Genomic DNA, 19901 nt, shown 5'->3' on the forward strand with positions numbered 1-19901 from the left:
ATATATATATATATATATATATATATATGGTTTGTTTGTTTTGTGGGGTTTTTTTTTGTTGTTGTTTTTTTTAAGACAGGGTTTCTCTGTGTAGTTCTGGTTGTCCTGGAACTCACTGTAGGCCAGGCTGGCCTCGAACTCAGGAATCTGCCTGCCTCTGCCTCGCGAGTGCTGGGGTTAAAGGCGTGAGCCACCACTGCCCGGTTAGATTATTTTTGTTTGTTTGTTTTATGAGACAAGATTTCTCTGTATAGTCCTGGCTGTCCTGAACTTCAGGACCAGGATGACCTCCAATTCACGGGGACCAGCCTGCGTCTCAGAGTGCTGAGAGTGAAGACATTAAACCACCACTGTCCTGTTCTTGTTAAGATTCTAAGAGAGGGATTTCCCATGTACCTATTCAGAGGACGTTCCTCCACAGCTCCGTGACACCCTTTTGTTTTTTGTTCTTGTTCTTGTTGTTGTTGTTGTTATTTGTTTGTTTTTGTTTTTTGGTTTTGGGTTTTGAGTTGGTTTTTTTTTTTTTTTTTTGGTTTTTTGAGACAGCCCTGGCTGTCCTGGAACTCACTCTGTAGACCAGGCTGACCTCAAACTTAGAAATCCACCTGCCTCTGCCTCCCAAGTGCTGGGATTAAAGGCGTGCACCACCACTGCCCAGCTTTCCATGACACCCTTTGCATCCCAGTCTCCATTTTCATTCAGTTAAGGTGAAAATCACACCACTCTTAGAGAACAAAGTGCTCTGGAAAGTCTGCTTTTGGTCGTAACCCCCACCCCCAGTGAGTTTGAATTCAGTTTAGAGAGAGCCACACCACAAGAAGCTGCAGACAGACACCTTGGAGGTGGCAAGTATGGAATAGAGGCAAGGGCAGTGGAGACGGGCTAGGGCAGGCTAAGGCTTTCTGACTGACTGCAGCCATCCCTCCTCTCCCTGGTTGATTCAACTGCTTTTCTGTGTGGCACAGAGCAAGGTTGGTTGATAGGGAAAGCAGCATTCTGGGTGAAGTTACTCGGAAAACAGACCTAGGAGAGTGGGAAGATGAATTAGCATTGTAGAGAAAAGGAAGAGGCAAGAAGACAGAGGTGTGTGAAGACCTCTCCCAAGGAGAGCAGATGCCTCACCATGCTAGAGACGTCCAGCTTTGGGGTACGAAGCTGAGAATACAGAAGGCAGGAAGGACAAGGAATAGCCTAGGACATGCACTCAGGCATCAGAGTGGGCTGCAGCAAGAGTGGGTGGATGGCAAAGGTGCAGCCCTCATGAGCTGCAAGACAGTGGCCAAAGCCAGAGGCCACACAGAGCCCAGGGTGGCACTGAGTGGGCAAAACACAGTACTTTACTGTGGAAAAGGAGCAAGAAGGCAGGGGAGGACAACAGCCTTGACAGTATGACCTGATACAATAGTAAGCTGAGAAGTGAGACCTATAGTCATACAGGCAGGGGGAGCTGAGTCAGGAGCAGGGTCAGAATGCTCCTGAGAGAATGTTCCAGCCAAAGGGGGAGGGAGGTTAATAATAGGTTAATTACCCAGGTCCATCGCTACACACACCGCCATCTATGCAACAAAGAATACACATTATTTTTGAGCATTGTGGGCCATTTATCAAATAAACTGTGTCTATACTGCAAAGGAACCAAAGCCCAGAGGATCTTCCTTTTGTCTTGTGATCCTGACCACACGTAGTAGATGGAATGCAATAATGAAAAGGCAGGGTTTAAAGGAATGCTGGGAGAGACATACCCTGTGGTAACTTTTTCATCCCATGCTTGAAACCCTAGTTTAAAAAAATTAATGTATAAAAATTACCCAGAATGAAAAGGTTGGGGATTAAAGAAGAAATACTTTCTTTGATTGGTTTTTGTTTAGCTTATTATTGTCGTTAACGTTGAGACAGAGCATTACCGTACCTCAGGGGCTTGCAGTCTTGCCTTGGCCTCCTGCATGCTGGGGTTATGTCCTGCAGTATGATGTAGTAAATGTTCAGGCTGAATCCATTGAAAGTACACAAGCAACAGGGTATAGCCTTGTTCCTGACAAGGTCGGGCCTCTAGTGAGGAAATGGAGATCGAGGGAGATGCCAGATTGTCACAATAGTGTTAGGAAATTAATCCCAAGGAAGCATAGGAAGGATGAAGTGTGCGTCACACAGGTGGCTTATTCAGGACAGCAAGACATGGCAGAGTAAAGGAGGACCATATGACAGTCCTCACAGCTGCTAGATGTGCACTGGGCACAGCTGGACCACCCCAGGTCCACGCTGGACCTCTTCAGCATACTAGGAAGAGAAGCAAACACCACTGCTGGCTTTGGATTTGATGGTTGTGCAGGAAGAACATTATCTCTGCACCCCAAAACAGGAGAGGTGCACCATCACTCCCTATTCAGGCCATACCGGAAGGGAAGGATAGACATTGCGGAAAGCTGGAAGAAAAAAAAAACAGTAGGCACTCATGTTGCCAAACAGGAAGCCAAAGATATATATATATGGGAGTCTGGGGAAGACAGGGCAGCTCCTGAGACTGACAACCCACTACAGCAGGGCCCCAGAACCTCAGAGAAATACGGCCAAATCAGTTGAAGTCAGAAATACATTTGTTTTGTTTTATTTTTTTTCTAAACACTACCTTATAGCTATTAACATTCAGAAGTGTTTGGGAATAAATATAACAAATTTAATAAAATGCATGTAAGAGTTGAGCTCACAAAACATAATTATCATAGAGATTAAAGATGAGGCAGAAAATGGCACTCTAAAGATGGAGAGACCCAGCTCTGTATGTACACCTTTGTGTGAGACAGGTTAACATGTAGCGTAGGCTGGCTTTAAGTTACTGGCAGTGCTCCTGCCTCAGCCTCCCAAGTGCTGGGATTGCAGATATGTTTTTTCCATATCCAGCCAGAATTCAGTATTCTTAAATGTTAATTTTCTCCAACTTGATCTATATAGACTTAGTGCCGTCCTAGTCAAAATCTTGGCTTTAAAACTTACATAGAAGCGAGGGCAGTTTAGGAGACTTAGTATAAAGCTACTATCTTTACAGTGATGCCACGTGCACGCTGCCCATTGGTCTTGGACAAAGATGCCTAAATGGTTTCGTGGGGAAGGACTGTTTTTCAAGAAATGGTGGTAGAAGCTGTATATGGAGAAAAAAATCAAAGACAGAAAGAACCTTGCACCCTCACTTACACTGTTCTTACTCTGTGAGCAAGGGAGAACTAGAAGCTAGACGAAATGGGGCTTCCACCCTTACAGCAAGTTATTGGTAACAGCTGCTGCTGACAGACACCAAGAGCAGCTGCACCACTGCATGCTTTGAAGATGATGTGAAGTTATGTTAAACTCGGGAAAGCTAGCCAGTGCCCAGTGGAAGCAAAGGTAAAGTAGCCCCAGTGTTGATGGGGCCACACATGCACACACGCACCCTCAGATATGCACGTGCACATACATGCTCATGGACTCATGCTCACACACTCACGCATCCACAAACATACACTCACACACATACACATCCACTCATGCAAGCGCTTGCCCGGCGGGAACACACATGCTCTCAGACTTACACACTCATGCTCACAGACACACACACTCACACATATACAAACACATGTGCACAAGATTGTCTCCAGATGGAATAAGGGCAATAGAGTGTCCTCTGTGGGGACTACAGAAGCACAGCGGCCCTGCTGCAAACTCGTTTCAAGCTGGTTTATTTTATCGTATGCAAATTGTACCTCATTAAAGTTGATTTAAGTGTTTTTAAATGCAGAATGTTGAGTGAAAAAATAAGCAGCAGCATTAGATTCATAGTGCAGTACTTTTTTATTTTTTTTTTTTTAAGATTTATTTATTATTAAGTACACTGTAGCTGTCTTCAGACACACCAGAAGAGGGTATCAGATCTCATTACGGGTGGTTGTGAGTCACCATGTGGTTGCTGGGATTTGAACTCAGGACCTTCTGTAGAGCAGTCGGTGCTCTTACCCACTGAGCCATCTCACCAGCCCAGTACTTTTTTATTAAACATAGATATTGTACAGTACTAGTCGTGCAAATGTCTGCGTATATATCTCTGAGTGAAGACACAGCACACACATCACAGACATCACGGGGCACTGGAGAGTCTCTCTGGTTTGAGACTTTCAGTGTCCAGAGCTGGGAGTCAATACGAGTGTGCTGGTATATACACACAGGAGAGGACATGGCATAGACTGCACAGTTTTTCTGGCCACACATATATGTGAAACAGTAGACAGAAAGAATGGCAGCATTTTTAAAGCCCCAGGGTCTTCCGAGTCTACTGAGCTGTCCCCAGGCCCAGTGTGGGGCACAGTAGTGGAAGCAGCAGTCGCAGCCTCCAGGCCACTGCTTACGTCCTTACTGCACTGACCCAGCTTTAGGCACCCGTGTCCTTTGCAATGCATGCTACTTCCTCACAGAGATACGCAGTGAGTGGATGTTTCTATCTACAGAACTGTTGTCTTTTGATTTCTGGCTTCTGACTTGTGGTAATTTTCTTTTGGCTCACACTCCTCTCCTTTGTTAATCTAAAATGAACACATTATTGGGGTCGCTCTCGGTGGGCAGTTTAGTGTATATGGAGTCCTGTCAGTGCTGACTGCCCCAGCACCTGGGATTGCCTATGAGTATGGCTGAAGGGCAGCATGTGGCCAGAACACGTTCTCTGCATGAGCATGTACAAAAGAGATTGAGGTTGTGTGCAGTTCAGCTCACAGTAGGGCTCTCACTGTACTGTGACAGTGCTGGGACTCTAGGAGAGCAGCTCCCTTCCTCCCCCATCCTCCTGTCTGGCCTCAGACAACTTACTGTGGCTGGAGAACAACTTACTGTCTGCATTAGGATACAAACCATCACCTCGTTTCAAATTAGTTCTGGTGCTTGTTGGAAATTGTGCCTACAAAGCAGCTAAATGATCCCATGTTTATGGAACGGTTGCTCCTGGGCTGTTTATCTGCCAATGTGCATCCATAATGTGCTTCTGCCTGTCTGACTTATGTGCACATAGGACTTGTGTGCCTAGGCCGACACCTGTTATCAGCAATATTGCCATGTTTCATTAAGGTTCCTTGATGTTTGCAGCTATGCGTTCAGTCACGGACACTCGTGTCAGTAAGTGGTCAGTGGCACTTTGCTGGTGGTGACTGCAGAAGCTGCCTCATTCCCTTTCACATACACTGCATTGAAGTGCCTCTCAGATGACATCTGTAGCATGCCAGGTCTGTGCTGTCACACAGGAGGACCTGTACAGATGGTCGCACAGCACCGCCCGTTGTTTTCATGTATTCTGAATGTATTCAGTGCATAGTTATCCTTTGCTTTCCTGACTCCTGGCTGTTCATACTACTGATGCCCTATTCATGACCCAGAACAGGCTTACATAGGCTTCAAATGCCACTGCCGTGCTCCATGTGGCTAGTGCCACAGGCACACTAGCTCTTGCTTTTTTAGCCTTTGGCTCCATTGTTGGTGATGTTGGTGATGTTGGTGATGTACCTGTGTTGCAGGTAGCCTGCATAGTATGCAGAGGATAAGGATTTAAGAGTCCAAGTGAGTGTCTGCTGGAATTAGGGATTCAGTGGAGAGGGACATGCTTCCATCAGTTCTGTGGTAATAAGAAGGGAGTAGAGCAGAGTGTCTTCTCTGTTGGGGACTCCTGTGATGGATGAGGTTGTCCTGGAAGGAGCAGGTGGAAGAGGGTAGATGCTCCTATCCTGGCCGTGGGCCTGAAGTCAAGCTTACAACTTAGTGCAGCAGGACCTTTGAGTGTCCGAGGGCAGAGATGGTCCCCAAGAAACAAGAAACAGGGTGCAGTCCCCGAGCATGACTAAATTATATTACACGTATGCCCCTGTATATTCACTTGCCATCCCTACACGCAAGGGAAGCTGATTTATCAATAATAGAAATGTATTGCTATCAGTCTGGAGGCAGGAAGCCCAAGGTCCAGGTGCCAGCAGATGTGCTGTGCAGTTGAGAGTGATGAAAGCTAGAGATGTAGTCTAGAGAGGATGAGCAGTGTCCTCCTCACAGGGTGGTGGGAAGCAGGGTGAGGTAAGGGAAAGCCCTAGCTGGATTACTGCAGTCCCCTTGGACAGAGCTGCTCTAAATGCCCATTCTTAGGGCCTCCTCCCGGATCTTAGCTTCTACTGAGCAGTGCAGGGGAGTGTGTATATTCAGACCATGACACCCATCCAGGAGGTTAAAGGCTAAGTGGGAAGCATGGGGTGTGACCCATGGCCGGTGCAGCAGGCTCTGCCAGTGCATGAGCACCAGCATGGAGGAGATGAAGCGGCCAACACTTTACATTAGCTCTTTAAAAAGCCATGCTGCTGTGCTGTTGGCTCAAAGCAGCTGAGAAGGGGGGCCTCTGTCCACCTCAGGCTCAAAGGAGACTCGTTGCTGGGCAAGTTGTAAGAGGCAGAAAGCATCTTAGCCCCTGCTTCACAGGAGTGAGGGCCAAGGACTGCTTGGGCATCACACACAGTTCAGAGCAGGAAAGTACTCCCATTAGGAGCATGTTACCCTCAGCCATATGCACTCTCCTGAAATAAATAAGCTAGGACATGAGAAAGAAAATCGGACAAATCAATGAGGTGTAAATTAAAAGATGTCTCTCTGGCATAAGGTAGCAGGGATGGGTGTGTGGTGCGGACCACACATTGTGAGTGCCTTGTGAGGAGCTGCTTTCACATGAGGCTGTTGGAGACTCTCCCTGGTCATTTGGCATAAGAACTGTCAGAGTGCCAGAGTAGAGATAAGATGCTTGCTCCAGACTCTCTAGCATTTTCCTCACAATACTTTTGGGTACAGGACCTTAAGGAGCCTGCCCAAGAGTAGGTCCCTAGATCCCAACCCTGAGCCAGAGTTGGTACCTATCATTGATTGTTTTTATGTATATATCTGTATATGTCCATGTGTGTCTGTGTCCGTGTGTTTGCATGTATGTGTCTGTGTGTCCACGTGTGTCCAAATGTATCTGTGTGTATGAGTGTCTGTGAGTGTCTATGAGTGTGTGTGTCTGGTTTTTTTGAACCCTGAGCTTCATGCATGGTAGAAGTACACTCTGTAGCTAAGCCACATCACCAGCCCTGCTGCTGATTCCTGAGTAAAGAGAAGCCCTTGCCTTCAGTCCTGCCCTTCCCACACACATCAAAGACCAGGTGCTTCTGGAGGTCTTGTGATGCTGTTTGGCTCTGGAACCACCCTTCCTGTCCTGGTCCTTCCATGGGTGCCTGGCTCTCCTCCCATGGTGGTGGACAGCTCCCACTTGGGTCCTTTCAGCGTCACTTCCTCTACCTGCTTCTTTGCTCCCAGGCCAGAATGTCTGCCAAAGACTCAGCATCTCATTTCATACACCCGTAGTGCCCTCTAGCCATCTCTTCACTGATGAGGAGTGAGTACAGGAGAGAAACTAATTGTGTTAGGTTTTCCTTACATACCAAATTAAGGCCCTTTGTTTGGTTTAATCTGTATAATTCTGGTTTTAAATGTCTGCTATCTTCATTTGATGAGTTAAAACAGATGGATATGAGAAGTCAGCCACTGCATCCTCCAATTGGACAATGGAAAAGCTGGAATTTAAACCCAGGCTCTGGACTTGCAAGGCTAGTTATCACCACCACTCTGCCTTAACTAATTTCATCTTTGTGCTTGGTAATGTGCCATTCCTAGTGAGCAGAGCCCTCCAGCATAGTGTGACCAGGCACAGAGGATCTGTCACAGATCTCTACTGTCAGACTGTGGCATTTGATCTGTATAATGATGAGGTTACCTGACTGAAGCTGGGCCCTATTCTTGGCTCCTGTTGTTGCAGCTTCACCACAGTTTGTCACCAGCGCCCCCCAGGGGACTGCTGGAGGTACTTCAGGTAAGAGGTGCTACAGTCAGGGCTGAATTATGCATCTCCAGCACTAGGCTTTAATATGTGTGCTAGTATGGAGCAGTATATTCTGTGAGTGCACATATAGTCTTTAAATCGCCTCTTCCTTTTACGGGTCACTTTTTCTTTTGCTTTCTTACTCCCATGCCTATTGTCAGCCTGGAAGTGTGTTGGAAAGCACCTCCCTTTATTTTGATTTATGCCTATGCTTTTCTCCAAGGTAAGCCAGGGGCGTCTCTACACTGAGGACTGATCAGACCGCTAACTACTCCTGGCCAGAGATGGAACTGAGCACTCAGTGCTGTGGCCTCCGCCAGCTGGGTTCTGCTGTGTGGTACTTGTGCCTTCAGAATTCCATTGTGCAGCAAAGCTCTCCTCAGGCCATCAATTCTGCCCTGAGTCCCCTCAGGCTGCTCTTGGTGGCCAGGGTGGCAGTAGGCCTTCCCCTGCATGGTGCTGTCTTGCTGTATACATTTCCTTGCTTGTCCACCTCCTCCATGAAGAGAACACTGATGGTGGGCTAGTAGAAAGAGCCCATGTTGGTCTGGCTCTCTGAGGAAGCAGAGGCTCTGAGGGTCTGAATGGTCTCTGGTCCATTCTTCCCCTTGGGTGAGTCAGTTTCTCTGTACCCCTGTAAGGATGGTGCTCTCTTCCCAGCAATAGAGGCAGTGCAGCTGCCAGGGAAGTACTGTGAAATGGAGGCTGTGAGGTCTGTGTCAGTCTGTACGTATTAATAGTGCAATACACTGTAATTTACAAGGAACTTCCCACCTGGCTTCACATGCACCTTCGCTAATAACCAGGACCAGTCAAGGCAGCCATAACTCAGGATGCATGACTGTGTGATTGACTGGGGACCAGGTGCTTAACCTGCCCAGTGTTGCAGCCTGACTTATAGGCTCACCGCGGGCCTTGACACATGCTCATACCTAAAGTACACATTCACTCAGACTCTGTCAGATCCTTACACGTTCATTCAGAGGTTCCTTGGCTCCCGCAGGCTTATTCCTCATCACCTGTTTTCTTGGCCTCTGTTTCGCCTTAAGGTCCCTTGTTTATATCTTCTCAGATTCCATAAGGCTGCTGCGGCTCACAGAGAAGGTGCTCTCTTCCCGCTGAGCATGTGCACCTGAGTGCCAGCAGCAACCATGGGGCTGTGTGAGAAAGAAGGCAGTGCCAGCAGCAACCATGGGGCTGTGTGAGAGAGAGTGCAGCAGCACAGGCAGCTTCACTCTGCAGCTACAGTGGGCCACAGGCACCTGAAAGCACAAGCGTACACACACCCTCAGATAGGCTCCGAGGAGCCTTCCTTTTCCTTCTCTTACTGCACAGTGTTCTGATATTGAGCAATGGGGAGGAAAACCTGAAAGGAATGAGCTCAGTCTATGCTTTTATTTCATGGTGTCTGTCTTTTTCCTGCCCACACACTACATAATTCAAGTAAGCAGAATCCATACGTGTTTTGAATTGTGTTTTCAGGCTAAAGACGTTATTATCACCTGGTACTTTATTTTCAGGTTTAATATCAGTGTTTCTGTGGGACAAGGCCCTTGTGCTGCTTCTCAGAGCATAGCGCCTCTCCTTGTTCTAGACACTCTCACATGTGTTTCCAGAATGAGACTAGCGTGTCAGAGAGTGGAGCTCTTGACCTCTGCTGTTCTGAAGCTGCGAAGTACCTATCACACGTACAGATGTGTCACTTTCAGCACACCCCAGCCTTGCCTTCAAGGGGAAACTGTCCCACTGCAGGCTTGCAATAAGCAGGCTGGGTAGGCTGTGCGTGATCTGAGAGCTTTGTGGGCTACAGTGTATAAATCATCGTGAGAAAAGTCTGTCCTTCTCTACCAGTGTGCTCACCTGCTTCCTGAAGCCTCAGGCCCTTAGTGGAGGAATACACCTGATACTGAAGCCACAGCCCAGGAGTGCAGCGGAGAAAACCTTGGCAGCCTCCCCATCCCCTGCTGGAGGTGGAGGAGATCAAATATGTACTACACATGTTGCACAACAGAGTCTGCACTTAAGTTTCATTGCAAACTAGTCTGACCTTGCCTGCTTCAAGAACATCAGGAATTGGCTGCTTGTCACAGCACTTCCTCACCTCCCATCCCAAGACTGGCCAGTATTTCTGCTGATGATGATAAAAGTGAACATAACAGCTCACGAAGAGCTCAGACCTATGTCCACTGCCTACCTAGCCATGGTTGCAGCTTTTGCTTGCCTTAGGACACTTGCTGTCTGATAAAAGTTTCCCTTGCCTCTGGCTGGACTTTTCCTATAGAATCCTAAACCTAGACATAACTCTCATCATGTCCGCCTGCTTCTGTTATGGCAGTGTGTTTACGGCTGTAAAGCAGCCAGAATGTCCGGTACCTGCCAACTGTTGGGTGATGAATGCTGCATTCAGAAGATGATGTTAATGTTCAGATGTGTTCTGGAATGGGCAGGAAAGGAATGTGTATGAAGTCAGAGACGGGTTCTTACCTGGGCCCCTCACTTAGCTGTTTGCTGGGTTGTGTAGACCCTCTGAACATTGACATTCTCTGCTGGAGTAACAATGACAAATGTGAACTGCCAGCCCCAGATGGCAGGTGGGCAGTGCAGCTTCTGTACTCCCGACCTAAAGGCCTCAGAGCCATTGTGGAGGACACTAGGATGCACCTTCATGGAGAAGACCTAGGCATAGACACCTTGAGACTGGAAGACGTAGGAAGGGTGCCTTCGCCTTCGAGATAGAAGACTCGGGTGCAGGACTGAGACCTGACATCTTTGGTTGCCCTGAGCTGGAGAAGGAGCTAGCAGGCAGAGACAGGGATGTTTCCCTCTTGTTTTATAGTTCATTTTTAATTGAGAAATGTTTACATTAATTAACTTTTAATTGGCAAGTAAGAACACTTCTTTGTCTTTGGCCATACATCTTGGGTCCCACCTTTTGCCTCTGCTCTAACAATGATCATCTTCCCCTTGCTAGGTTTAAATCATATTGAACTCTTTCAGGAAGGGCCCTGCTTATAGATGGTTTATTTGCTTGCGTGAGCTAGGACCTCAGCATCATCCTACTTGTTGTTCTACACTTCTGGATCCTCCTGCGTCAGCATCCCAAGTTCTGGGATTACCAGCCTGTATCACTCCGCCTAGCTTGATGCTCTCTCTGTCTCTCTCTCTCTCTGCCCCTCTGTCTCTCTGTCTCTGTCTTTCTGTCTCTGTCTCTCCTCTTCCTCTCCCCGCCCCCCCACCCCGGGAACTCAGAACAGATGAGAAAAACACTTGTTTTCTAGGAGACTCGTGTGAAGTCTATCCCCAGATGAAAACGTGGATTAACTATGAGCGGAGGAGGACTGGGACAGCCCACATGACTGCCCCAGCCTCAGCACTCAGGACTTTCCTTGTAGACACAGCCCATTACATTGGCAAAGGAAGGGAGAGCATCTGTCTGCATCTCCTACCCCAGTGCATGGTCCCCAGCCTGCTTGCAATTCCTCCCAGCCAGTTTCTTTTCTCACTGTACTATGGATGAGAGTCAGGCCTTGGCTCTGGACCACTACTCGTGCAACAGTTTCAGACTGACATCATCTCAGCCCCTGTGTGAGGAGCCCTCACGCTCATGCTCAGCAGACCCAAGGCCAGTCTCACTCTGACCCAGGCTCAGCCCCTGTGTGAGGAGCCCTCACGCTCATGCTCAGCAGACCCAAGGCCAGTCTCACTCTGGCCCAGGCTCAGCCCCTGTGTGAGGAGCCCTCACGTTCATGCTCAGCAGACCCAAGGCCAGTCTCACTCTGGCCCAGGCTTCTCTTGGCTGCCACTGAGTGGTGAGTGGTGGGAACATGGGCTGCTTGGTGCCCTTCTGTCTGGCTTGTCCATGTGATCTCCAACCTCCTGCTTATGACAGTCCTAGAAGAACTTTGTTTGAGACATCTTAACTGAGAAGAGCAGATCAGATGGCAAAAGGAAAGTGATGGACTGATCACAGCAGATTATGTTCTAAGTACTTGATTCTTTGAGATTTAAAAGAATCTTCTTTTTTTTAATTTTTTTTAACAAGTTTTAGGGTCTATCTAAAACTTTTACCATAAAGCCACCCTCCTTCCTAGACAGAGGTAGATGATGGCACACGTGTCTCTATAAATACCAAGTGTGTTTATGGGATCTGGACTTTATGCTGTGTCCCATCAGCGTGCAGTCAAGAAGCATTACCCTAACTGAGATGCTGTGAGGGGCGGGCAGAGTTCCGCAGACTTCTGGACTGTGGCTTTCCTACTGTAGTCTGGCACTATTCCTAGTCTGTGTCCATGCACAGTGTACACATGCCCCTTGTGACTTGCTTACTAGGTGTCAGTCGGATGGAGGAGTGAGGAACCTCAAGCAGTCACAGACTCAGTCGGGGCAGTTCTGCCCTGCCATGTCGGATCCTGTCATGTGGAGTGTGCCGTGAGGCGAGACGTATTCAAAGTTTCCTCCACAGAAGAAGGCTTTGGTAGGAAGGAGGGTTGGTTTCTTCCAAGATGGTAGCTGTTGATAGCCCCAGAGGAAAAGTGGCAGGGAGGCAAGGGGTTTGATAGTTTGTACCCTCCCTATGTATACAATTGCCCTGAAAGATTTTCCTCCTATCAGCTGCCTGAATTGACTATCTTTTTTTTTCTTTTTCTATTTTTTTTGGGGGGTGGGGGAGGACAGATTTCAGCCATTTGAGACAGTAGTGAGAAAGCCTATGATAGACAATATGGTATCTTGGAAGTTGCACCCCTGTTGCTTGCTTGCTCCTTCCCAGCCTCTGGCTGGGGGCTCTGGCCCAGCCAGGACAGAAAGGCCTGTGCAGGTCCACACTAAATGGTCTTCTGTCAGAGGAGTGGCTCATCTGTGTCTTCATCTGTGTCTTCTAGCTCACTTGATTGTGCAGCAGAGAGAGCACCTGAGATAGCAAGTTCCTTCCATTCATGTGTCTAATCCTGGCTTTAGGCCTACACACTGCCAATGGGAAGCCATTCTTTACAGTCAAAAGTGATGCCAAAAGTTCGTCAGCATCAAGGACAGTTTAAAGATCTTACATGGTGGTTCCTTGGTGACAGGGTCTTACTCTGCACCCACATTGGCCTAGCGCTCACTATGTGATCTAGACTGGTATCGAGCTGTCAGCCTAGCCTCCACTCTATTCAGCTGACTGGCATGTGTTCATATGTTTATTTACTATGTATTGGTGTTTTGCTTACAAATATGTCTAGTGTACCACTTGTATGCCTAGTGTCCCTGGATCTCTGGGACTTGCAGTTACAGATGGTTGTGAGCTGACATTTGGGTGCTGAGAGTTAAACCCTTGGCCTCTGGAAGAGAAGCATGTTCTTTTAGCCATCTCTCCAGCCAGGCTTTATTTTTGAGTCTGTAGTTGGGCACTCATTGTGAGGGTCCAGAGACACAGCTCTGCTTTGCCATCCTCTGCAGCCTTCCCCATGACTTTTAGGGACTTGGGTCAATCTGAGATTTGTGGTTTTGATGCTGAGAAGAATTTCAGGACCAGCTAGCTAGAACAATGATGTAGAACTGGAAGTTATACTAAAGACATTTTAATGTGATCTTAAGTCTGAGTGTTTGGAGAAAGACCATACCCAAGAGTACGGCTTTGAGCCCAAGTTCGGCCAGGCTCTTCTAGTAGGTGCAGACGACTAACGTCTTAGCTTAGCCACACACACCAGCTCCATCTCTGAGGTTGCTAAAGAACCTTTTGTGTCTTTTCTCTATTATTTGATATGTGCGGCTGCTCTGGTAATGCCTTGGATGGAATTATAAGGACAGGGTGAAATCGGGAGCCACTGGGGCTGCACAAGGTGCTTAGCTCATGTCCTTTCCTCATAAGTGGGGTTTCTAGTGAGATTCCTAGCAAATGCCAGGTTTTCATCTGGACCTAGAGTGAGGGCTCCTTCCCCTGCTCATGTCCCCCAGACTTCCCTGCCTTTCCATTTTGCCCCGTTTTATAGCTGCTTTTCTGTGAGTGGAACAGAAGAAAGGGTTTTATGGGTAGAGGAGAGCTGCAGAGAGCAGAAACAAAAAAACAAAAATGAGTCAGAGTTCCTTGTGAGACAGGAAATAGAAAAGGGATTGGTTAGCCTCAGGTCACCTCTGCTGTAAGGATTAAAGCAGGCTGGAACCTGATTGTTGGCGGCAGGCTGCAGCTGGCCTGCTGTGGGAAGTGGTGTCTCCTCCTGCTAGTTCCTAAAAGGCTGGGTAAACAGCTCAGGTCCTGGCTGCTGAGCAGGGGTCCACTCTTCAATGCTCAGCCTGGTTTGTGTAGCTGCTTGGTTCAAAGTAGATGGCCCCTGTGCCAGCCTGCTGCATCATCTGCCATCTCAGTTTGGGCTTCAGTAGACATCGCCTCCCTTTGGTTTGCATTTGTTTTTCTTTTGAAGACAACACATCTCACAGAGCTTCCTCATCAGAGCATTTCTCTATCCCTTTCACCTTTGCCCTCTGACTCCAGAGTCATCCACAGCTGTGTTCCCTATGTTTCTTGATGGCCAGCCATCTGAAGCTCTATATGCCTGCCCTAGAACACTTCTGCCTTCACATTTACGAGGCAGTTTAGATGGGTATAAAATGCTGGTTCTGAGTTACTTTTCTTCAGTAAGTTAAACATCCACTTCCATGACCCTCCTGCCTCTGAAAGACCCCCAGTAAGGGGAAATCCTTACTCAAGTCTCGGGATGACGCGACCACCCAATGACTCACGAGAGACTGAACTTGCTGCAATCACATGAGGTTTATTGGGGATACTGGGACGGGGTCGATCTCATGACCTTGCCAGTCAGAGGAGTTCCACCCGGAACACAAGACGTGTAGGGTATTTAAGGGAAGCTGGGGGCTGAGAGAGAGTTACCAAGGAAACAGAACATAAAAACAGTGGAAAATTTCAGAGGGACCCAACCCAAGGTATTCTGTTAGGGAGGGAAACGTATTCATTCTAGGAATGTAATCTTCATCTATCAGTCGGCAGGGTGGAGAGTCTCATAAACCAGTAGACCTTCTTAGTTCCACCCTCATTGTGGATCATTCAGGAGGGGCAGGTATCGGGAACCAGAGCCCTGAGGCTCTGAGTTCCTGGAACTGGCTACTCCACCTTTTTGGCTTGTGGCAGAGGTTTTCCTTGCCCTCTTACACATTAATACATACATTTCTATTAAATGCCCTCATTTTAAATTCTAAGATTCTCCAGCCTTTCACCTCCTGCTTATTAACCTGCTTACTTCTTTGAAAGTGGTGGTTCTGAAAGCTTCCTGTTTGTTTTCTTGTTGTTATTGTTTGTTTGTTTGTTTTGACTTTGTATGATTTAGTTGTTGTTGAAACTGGCCTTGCTATGCTGCCTAGGCTGGCTTTGAAGTATTGGCTTACAATCTCCCTGCCTCAGCCTCCCAGATGGCAGGCAGAAGCTTCACTCTGTGTCCCTCTCTCTTATAGGTGCCCTCCATCGATAGAATAGATGTACCTCTTATTTCATGCTAAGAAATAAACCCTCACATGAGACAAAGTGACACCCAGCACACAGAGAACAGGGAGCAGCTTTCAGCCATTTGGTTATTTCGTTTTATTTAATATTTTCCATAGGCTTTTACTCTGTGTTTATTTTGTTTAATGTTTAATATTTTCTACAGGCTTTCACTCTGTAACCCATATAGGCCTTGAATTTGAAATGATCCTTCGGTCTGGGCTTCCCAAGGCTCTGGTTTCAAAGCCTGAGCCACTGTACCTGGCCAGTTGTAATGGGTTATTTGAGTCTTTGTTTTTAGTTTTTTGTTTGTTTATTTTTAAGGCAGTGTTTCTGTGTAGCCCTGGCTGTCCTGGAATTTGGTGTGCAAACTGGGCTGGCCTGTAACTCACAGAGATCTGCCTGCCTCCGACTCCTAGGCCATTGTGCCTAGCACTGAGTTATTTCATTTCTTCAGTGTCTGCCTAGTCCTTTGCCTTCATTGTCTGGAAACACCCTCATGCCGCCATATAGAAGGAAAAAAATGTGCCAGGTGAGGCAGCTATTATTTCTGGAGAACTGATGCTGTAGGTGAAGGAACTTTGTGGGTTCAGTGCTGACTTAAGCATGCTTCTAGCGACCCATAGCCTCCTTAAAGTTGCCCGATGGCTGTATTTTAATTCCATGTCTATGAGAACTGTGCCTTTTCACTATTATAAAATGCTAATCTCACAGTCAGTAGGCAAATTAGTTTTTTATAACCGTAAAGTGTCTCTCACTTCCAGAGTCTGTTTTGGTATTTCCTCTGGCTTCTGGCTACTGGTTCTGGAAGAGCCAGTGCAAAGCACTGCAGAGGCAGCTCACTTGGGGTGGGTAAGCTCAGCAGAAGCTTGGTTGTAGGACTTGACCTCATTGGCTTTGTTCCTTGCTCCAGAGTCACTCTTGATCCTGGAATAGGGTTTGTGTGACTAAGGCAGCATCCGTCTGGAGTCAACTGAGAGCCCTGGGCCTTATGGGGCCCTGCTCTGCTTTCTTGGTGCAAGAAACACTGCACTCTCCAATTAATAGTTTCAACCTCATGTTGCCACAGGGATCCTCAGAGTCACATCCTGCCTGTAGCTGGTGAGTCAGCCAGCATGAGAGGAAGGTTTGGCTCTCTGCAGTCTAAGGTTATTTCTTACAATTTCCTGGCAAGCTTCAGTGCTGATCTCTGATCCCCACCCCAGGGAGATTTCAGCTACAGTCCCCATATGTTGTATGAATGTGCAGCCCAACAGGTTGTAGGCCTTCCAGTTTCTCTTCTGTTTGCTTTTTGGCATTACCAAGTGGTCATTTTTAATATTTTGTCTGGGGTTTATTATTGCTATTGGCAAGAGAATTAGTCTATTACAAATGATTCTGTCATTACTGGACTTTAGACATCCCAGTCAATAAATCCATTATGGATGAGAAGACAAAATAATGAGGACTGTGGCTCACATTAAATTCAGACCCAAAATGTGTCTCCTGTTGCTCATGCTCATCCAGCAGGAGAGCTTGATTTGGGCAAACGCACCTTTGGAGCTGTGTGTATCTGCTGATTCCAAGAATATGTATGCCTGGAGGGGACTGAGCAGAGCTCTCCAAAGGCCAGCAGGAGGGTCTAGCTGAGAGCCTAGCCACCCATTTAACCAGATTCACCCATTCCAGCTCCTTAATGCTGTAAAGGGGCTGCCCCACTATCAAAGAAATGTGACCCTCAGCTTTGTTTGCTTTGCTCTGTGAACACAGCACAGCAGCTGCAGCCCACTCCGTAGCTAACTTTCCCACTGCCTGAGCTGAGCCTTCTTTCCTGAGACAGAGAACATGGCTGGGCAGTTGGAGCCACTTATCCATCTACATACTATTTACATACTGTCTTGGTGTCTTCCTGTTCTGTGCGTTTTCCTTTCCTGCCCCATTGCACTGCTGCCTCTGTCCTCCAAGCCTACCCGCTCAATGGTTTCTACTCTTTTCTCCTGGTTGTGTCCTGATGTTGTACTGGACACAGTGTCTCTATGGACATACAATTTTAAAATGTCCTGGGGAACCAATTGTCAGGGGCAGCCATCTGAGCTGGAAAACACACAAGCTCCAGACTGTCTTAGCTTAGCCCCTGGCTGAGAGAGACAGGTAGAGAGAGCACCATTAGTTTTACTGGCAACGGTGGGCTGGCTAAGAGCTGCCACTCACCGTTGCCAGTATCACAAATGTGTGGACCATTGACAGTTGTAAGCAAATCTCTGCAGAATGCCTCAGAAACTGTAAATGGAGTCATCTTAGGTTGGGAGCTGTCTCGTGTGCTGTGTTCCTGCTGCAGCTTTTGAAGGAGGCTACTGCTCTTAATTTTGAACACAGACAGTTCAAGCATTTTATATTTTTCCCACTAAAAACCTCTAGCTGCTTTTCCCTCAGTGCTGCCATTGATCCCGTTCTGCAGTGTGCCAGTGGCTCTAACAGGAGAAAAAAAGATGGCTTCCTGCCTTCTGTCAGCACACACAAATTAGATAAAGCCCTGACATTTCTGTCCTGGCTTTTGAGCTGGGATCTGTTCACAGATGAGAAGTCTTTCAGCCCTGGCTCCTTTGACTTGTGATAATTAAAATGGTGTAATCGAATCTGTGCCTTCTTGAATTAAAGGCAAGCATCCACTCCGCAGCTCCAGTCCTTCTTCCTCACTTGTTTTTCATTATTTTATTTATCTCCATTCCAGTCATTACCCACAGCCCCGGTCTTCCCTCCCACAGTTCCTCATCCCATAGGAAGAGAGGCAGAGTGGGGAGCCCTGCTCACTACAGCAGTTCCTAGCGAGAGTATTTCTTCGAGTCTCTCTCAGGGACAAGTCTCCATTGACTTCTCATAGCCCCTTCCTCCTCCCCTAATGCAGCACGGCCAGGGAAGCAATGATTTGTCTGCAGGCCCAGTCCCCGCTCTCAGTCTGTGTTTTACTGCTGATAGTCCATGTCTAGTGCTCCGTCCATGCCTCTCTCTCACGGTCTCTAACGTCTCTCATGGTCTCTCCTGTCTCTGCAGGTTTTGCATGCAGAAGTGTGTTAGTCTGGTGCCTGGAGTCACACTGGATCTGATAGAAAAGTAAGTAAGCTCCTGGATCTGAGTGTCTCCCTCTTCCTCACGTGGGCGTGGAGCTCTCCCTTTCATGTGGGTCTGTCCTTGTGTCCTCTGATAGAGGCTCTGTTTATGATGCTTACACAAGCACTCACTGTTAGAGGAGTGGACATGGGGCAGTGGTAGAAGAGAAATGGTAAGAAGCTCAGTTCCTTTGAATGTTTAAAACGCGGCAGACTGAGCTGAGGCAGAGCACCGCTGCCCACTGGGCCCATCTGAGTCTCTGACTGCATCTTCTTTAACTTAGGCCCTCCGTGTTTGTAGCCTTTTTCCTCCAGCCATGTTACTGTCTGGGGCAAACCCATTCTAAAAGCAGAACCAGGGTGTACACAGTGTCAGAACCTCTGTTCCCTCTTGCTGGAGGCCTGCTAAGGTCACGGAGAAGTCTGTCTCTCTCCTGTTCTGATTTCTCTGCCTCTGAAATAGCATCTCATGACTAAACTTGGCCTGTATTTGACTCCACCCTGGCTTGTATCAGAAGTGGAAAACTCGGTGGTGAGGGGGCGGGAGATCCTCTATCTCCCAAGTTACTTGCCAGATAGTTGCTTTCCAAGTTGTGATACACAAGGAACATGTGAAAATGTCCAAGGCCTGAATTTATTAAAGTAGATGAGAAAAGCAAATCTATCCCATGGATCTCCCTAGAAAAGTGCCTTCCCTGTGTGTTAGGAACCAACTCAAGGTCCTGTGCCAGGAGCAGTGCTGCCAGGCCTCCTTATGCTGCATGCTCTCAATGCAGCCTGCAGGAAGAGTGCAGAGCTGCACACGCACTTGTGGCACCCACACCAGTGTAAGTGAAAAATACACACTATGACTTATTTTCCACTGTTGCAAACTCTGAATATAAATGCATAAAGAAGCATAAGACCCTAGAATTGAGGGTATGGATTGGGGCACACTTAATGTCTATAAAGCCCTGGATTTGATTCCCCAGCATTGCCCAATAAAAGAAGAAAAATGACTCTAGTTTCAGCTGTATAGCAAGGAGGGGCTTAAAATGGGCGAAGGGACAACAGCATCACAGGATTATGACTTTCCGTGTGTGCATGTGTATGTATGTATCTGAGTGTGTACACATTACAGAAACTTGCTATATATTTATTAAAAAATATAGCATGCAAAATACATCAATAGCTCACTCTAAAGAGTCATCAGAATGTAACGAGGACATTATATACCATTTGAGACTAGTGTTTCCTCTAGGATTTTGAATCACTGTCTAAAAGCTTCAGGGTTCTTTCATTCACAAACAGGGCGGATAACATCGAAAAGTAGCGACTCATCAGTGGGTGGTGGCAGGGCACGTGGAAGGCTCAGTAATCCCTCTGCCAAGCAGGGCTATGTCTTCTATTAATGGTTCGGAAGCCACAGAATGATCCATAACCGGATGAGAACTGGTAGACAGTGGAG

The 19901-nt window shown here is 47.4% G+C and overlaps 1 protein-coding gene across 1 annotated transcript in view; it reads left to right on the forward strand.

The window, feature by feature from the left end:
- The window catches only part of Rptor (regulatory associated protein of MTOR complex 1), a 301156-nt gene that overhangs the window by 150509 nt on the left and 130746 nt on the right, over positions 1 to 19901 (forward strand). The window contains exon 7 of the mRNA XM_031352079.1: positions 18399 to 18458. Coding sequence (XP_031207939.1) covers positions 18399 to 18458 — 60 coding nt within the window. The remainder of the gene's footprint in view (positions 1 to 18398; positions 18459 to 19901) is intronic.

The sequence above is a fragment of the Mastomys coucha genome, unplaced genomic scaffold (assembly GCF_008632895.1).
Source record: "Mastomys coucha isolate ucsf_1 unplaced genomic scaffold, UCSF_Mcou_1 pScaffold5, whole genome shotgun sequence".
In the NCBI taxonomy this organism is placed as follows: domain Eukaryota; kingdom Metazoa; phylum Chordata; class Mammalia; order Rodentia; family Muridae; genus Mastomys; species Mastomys coucha.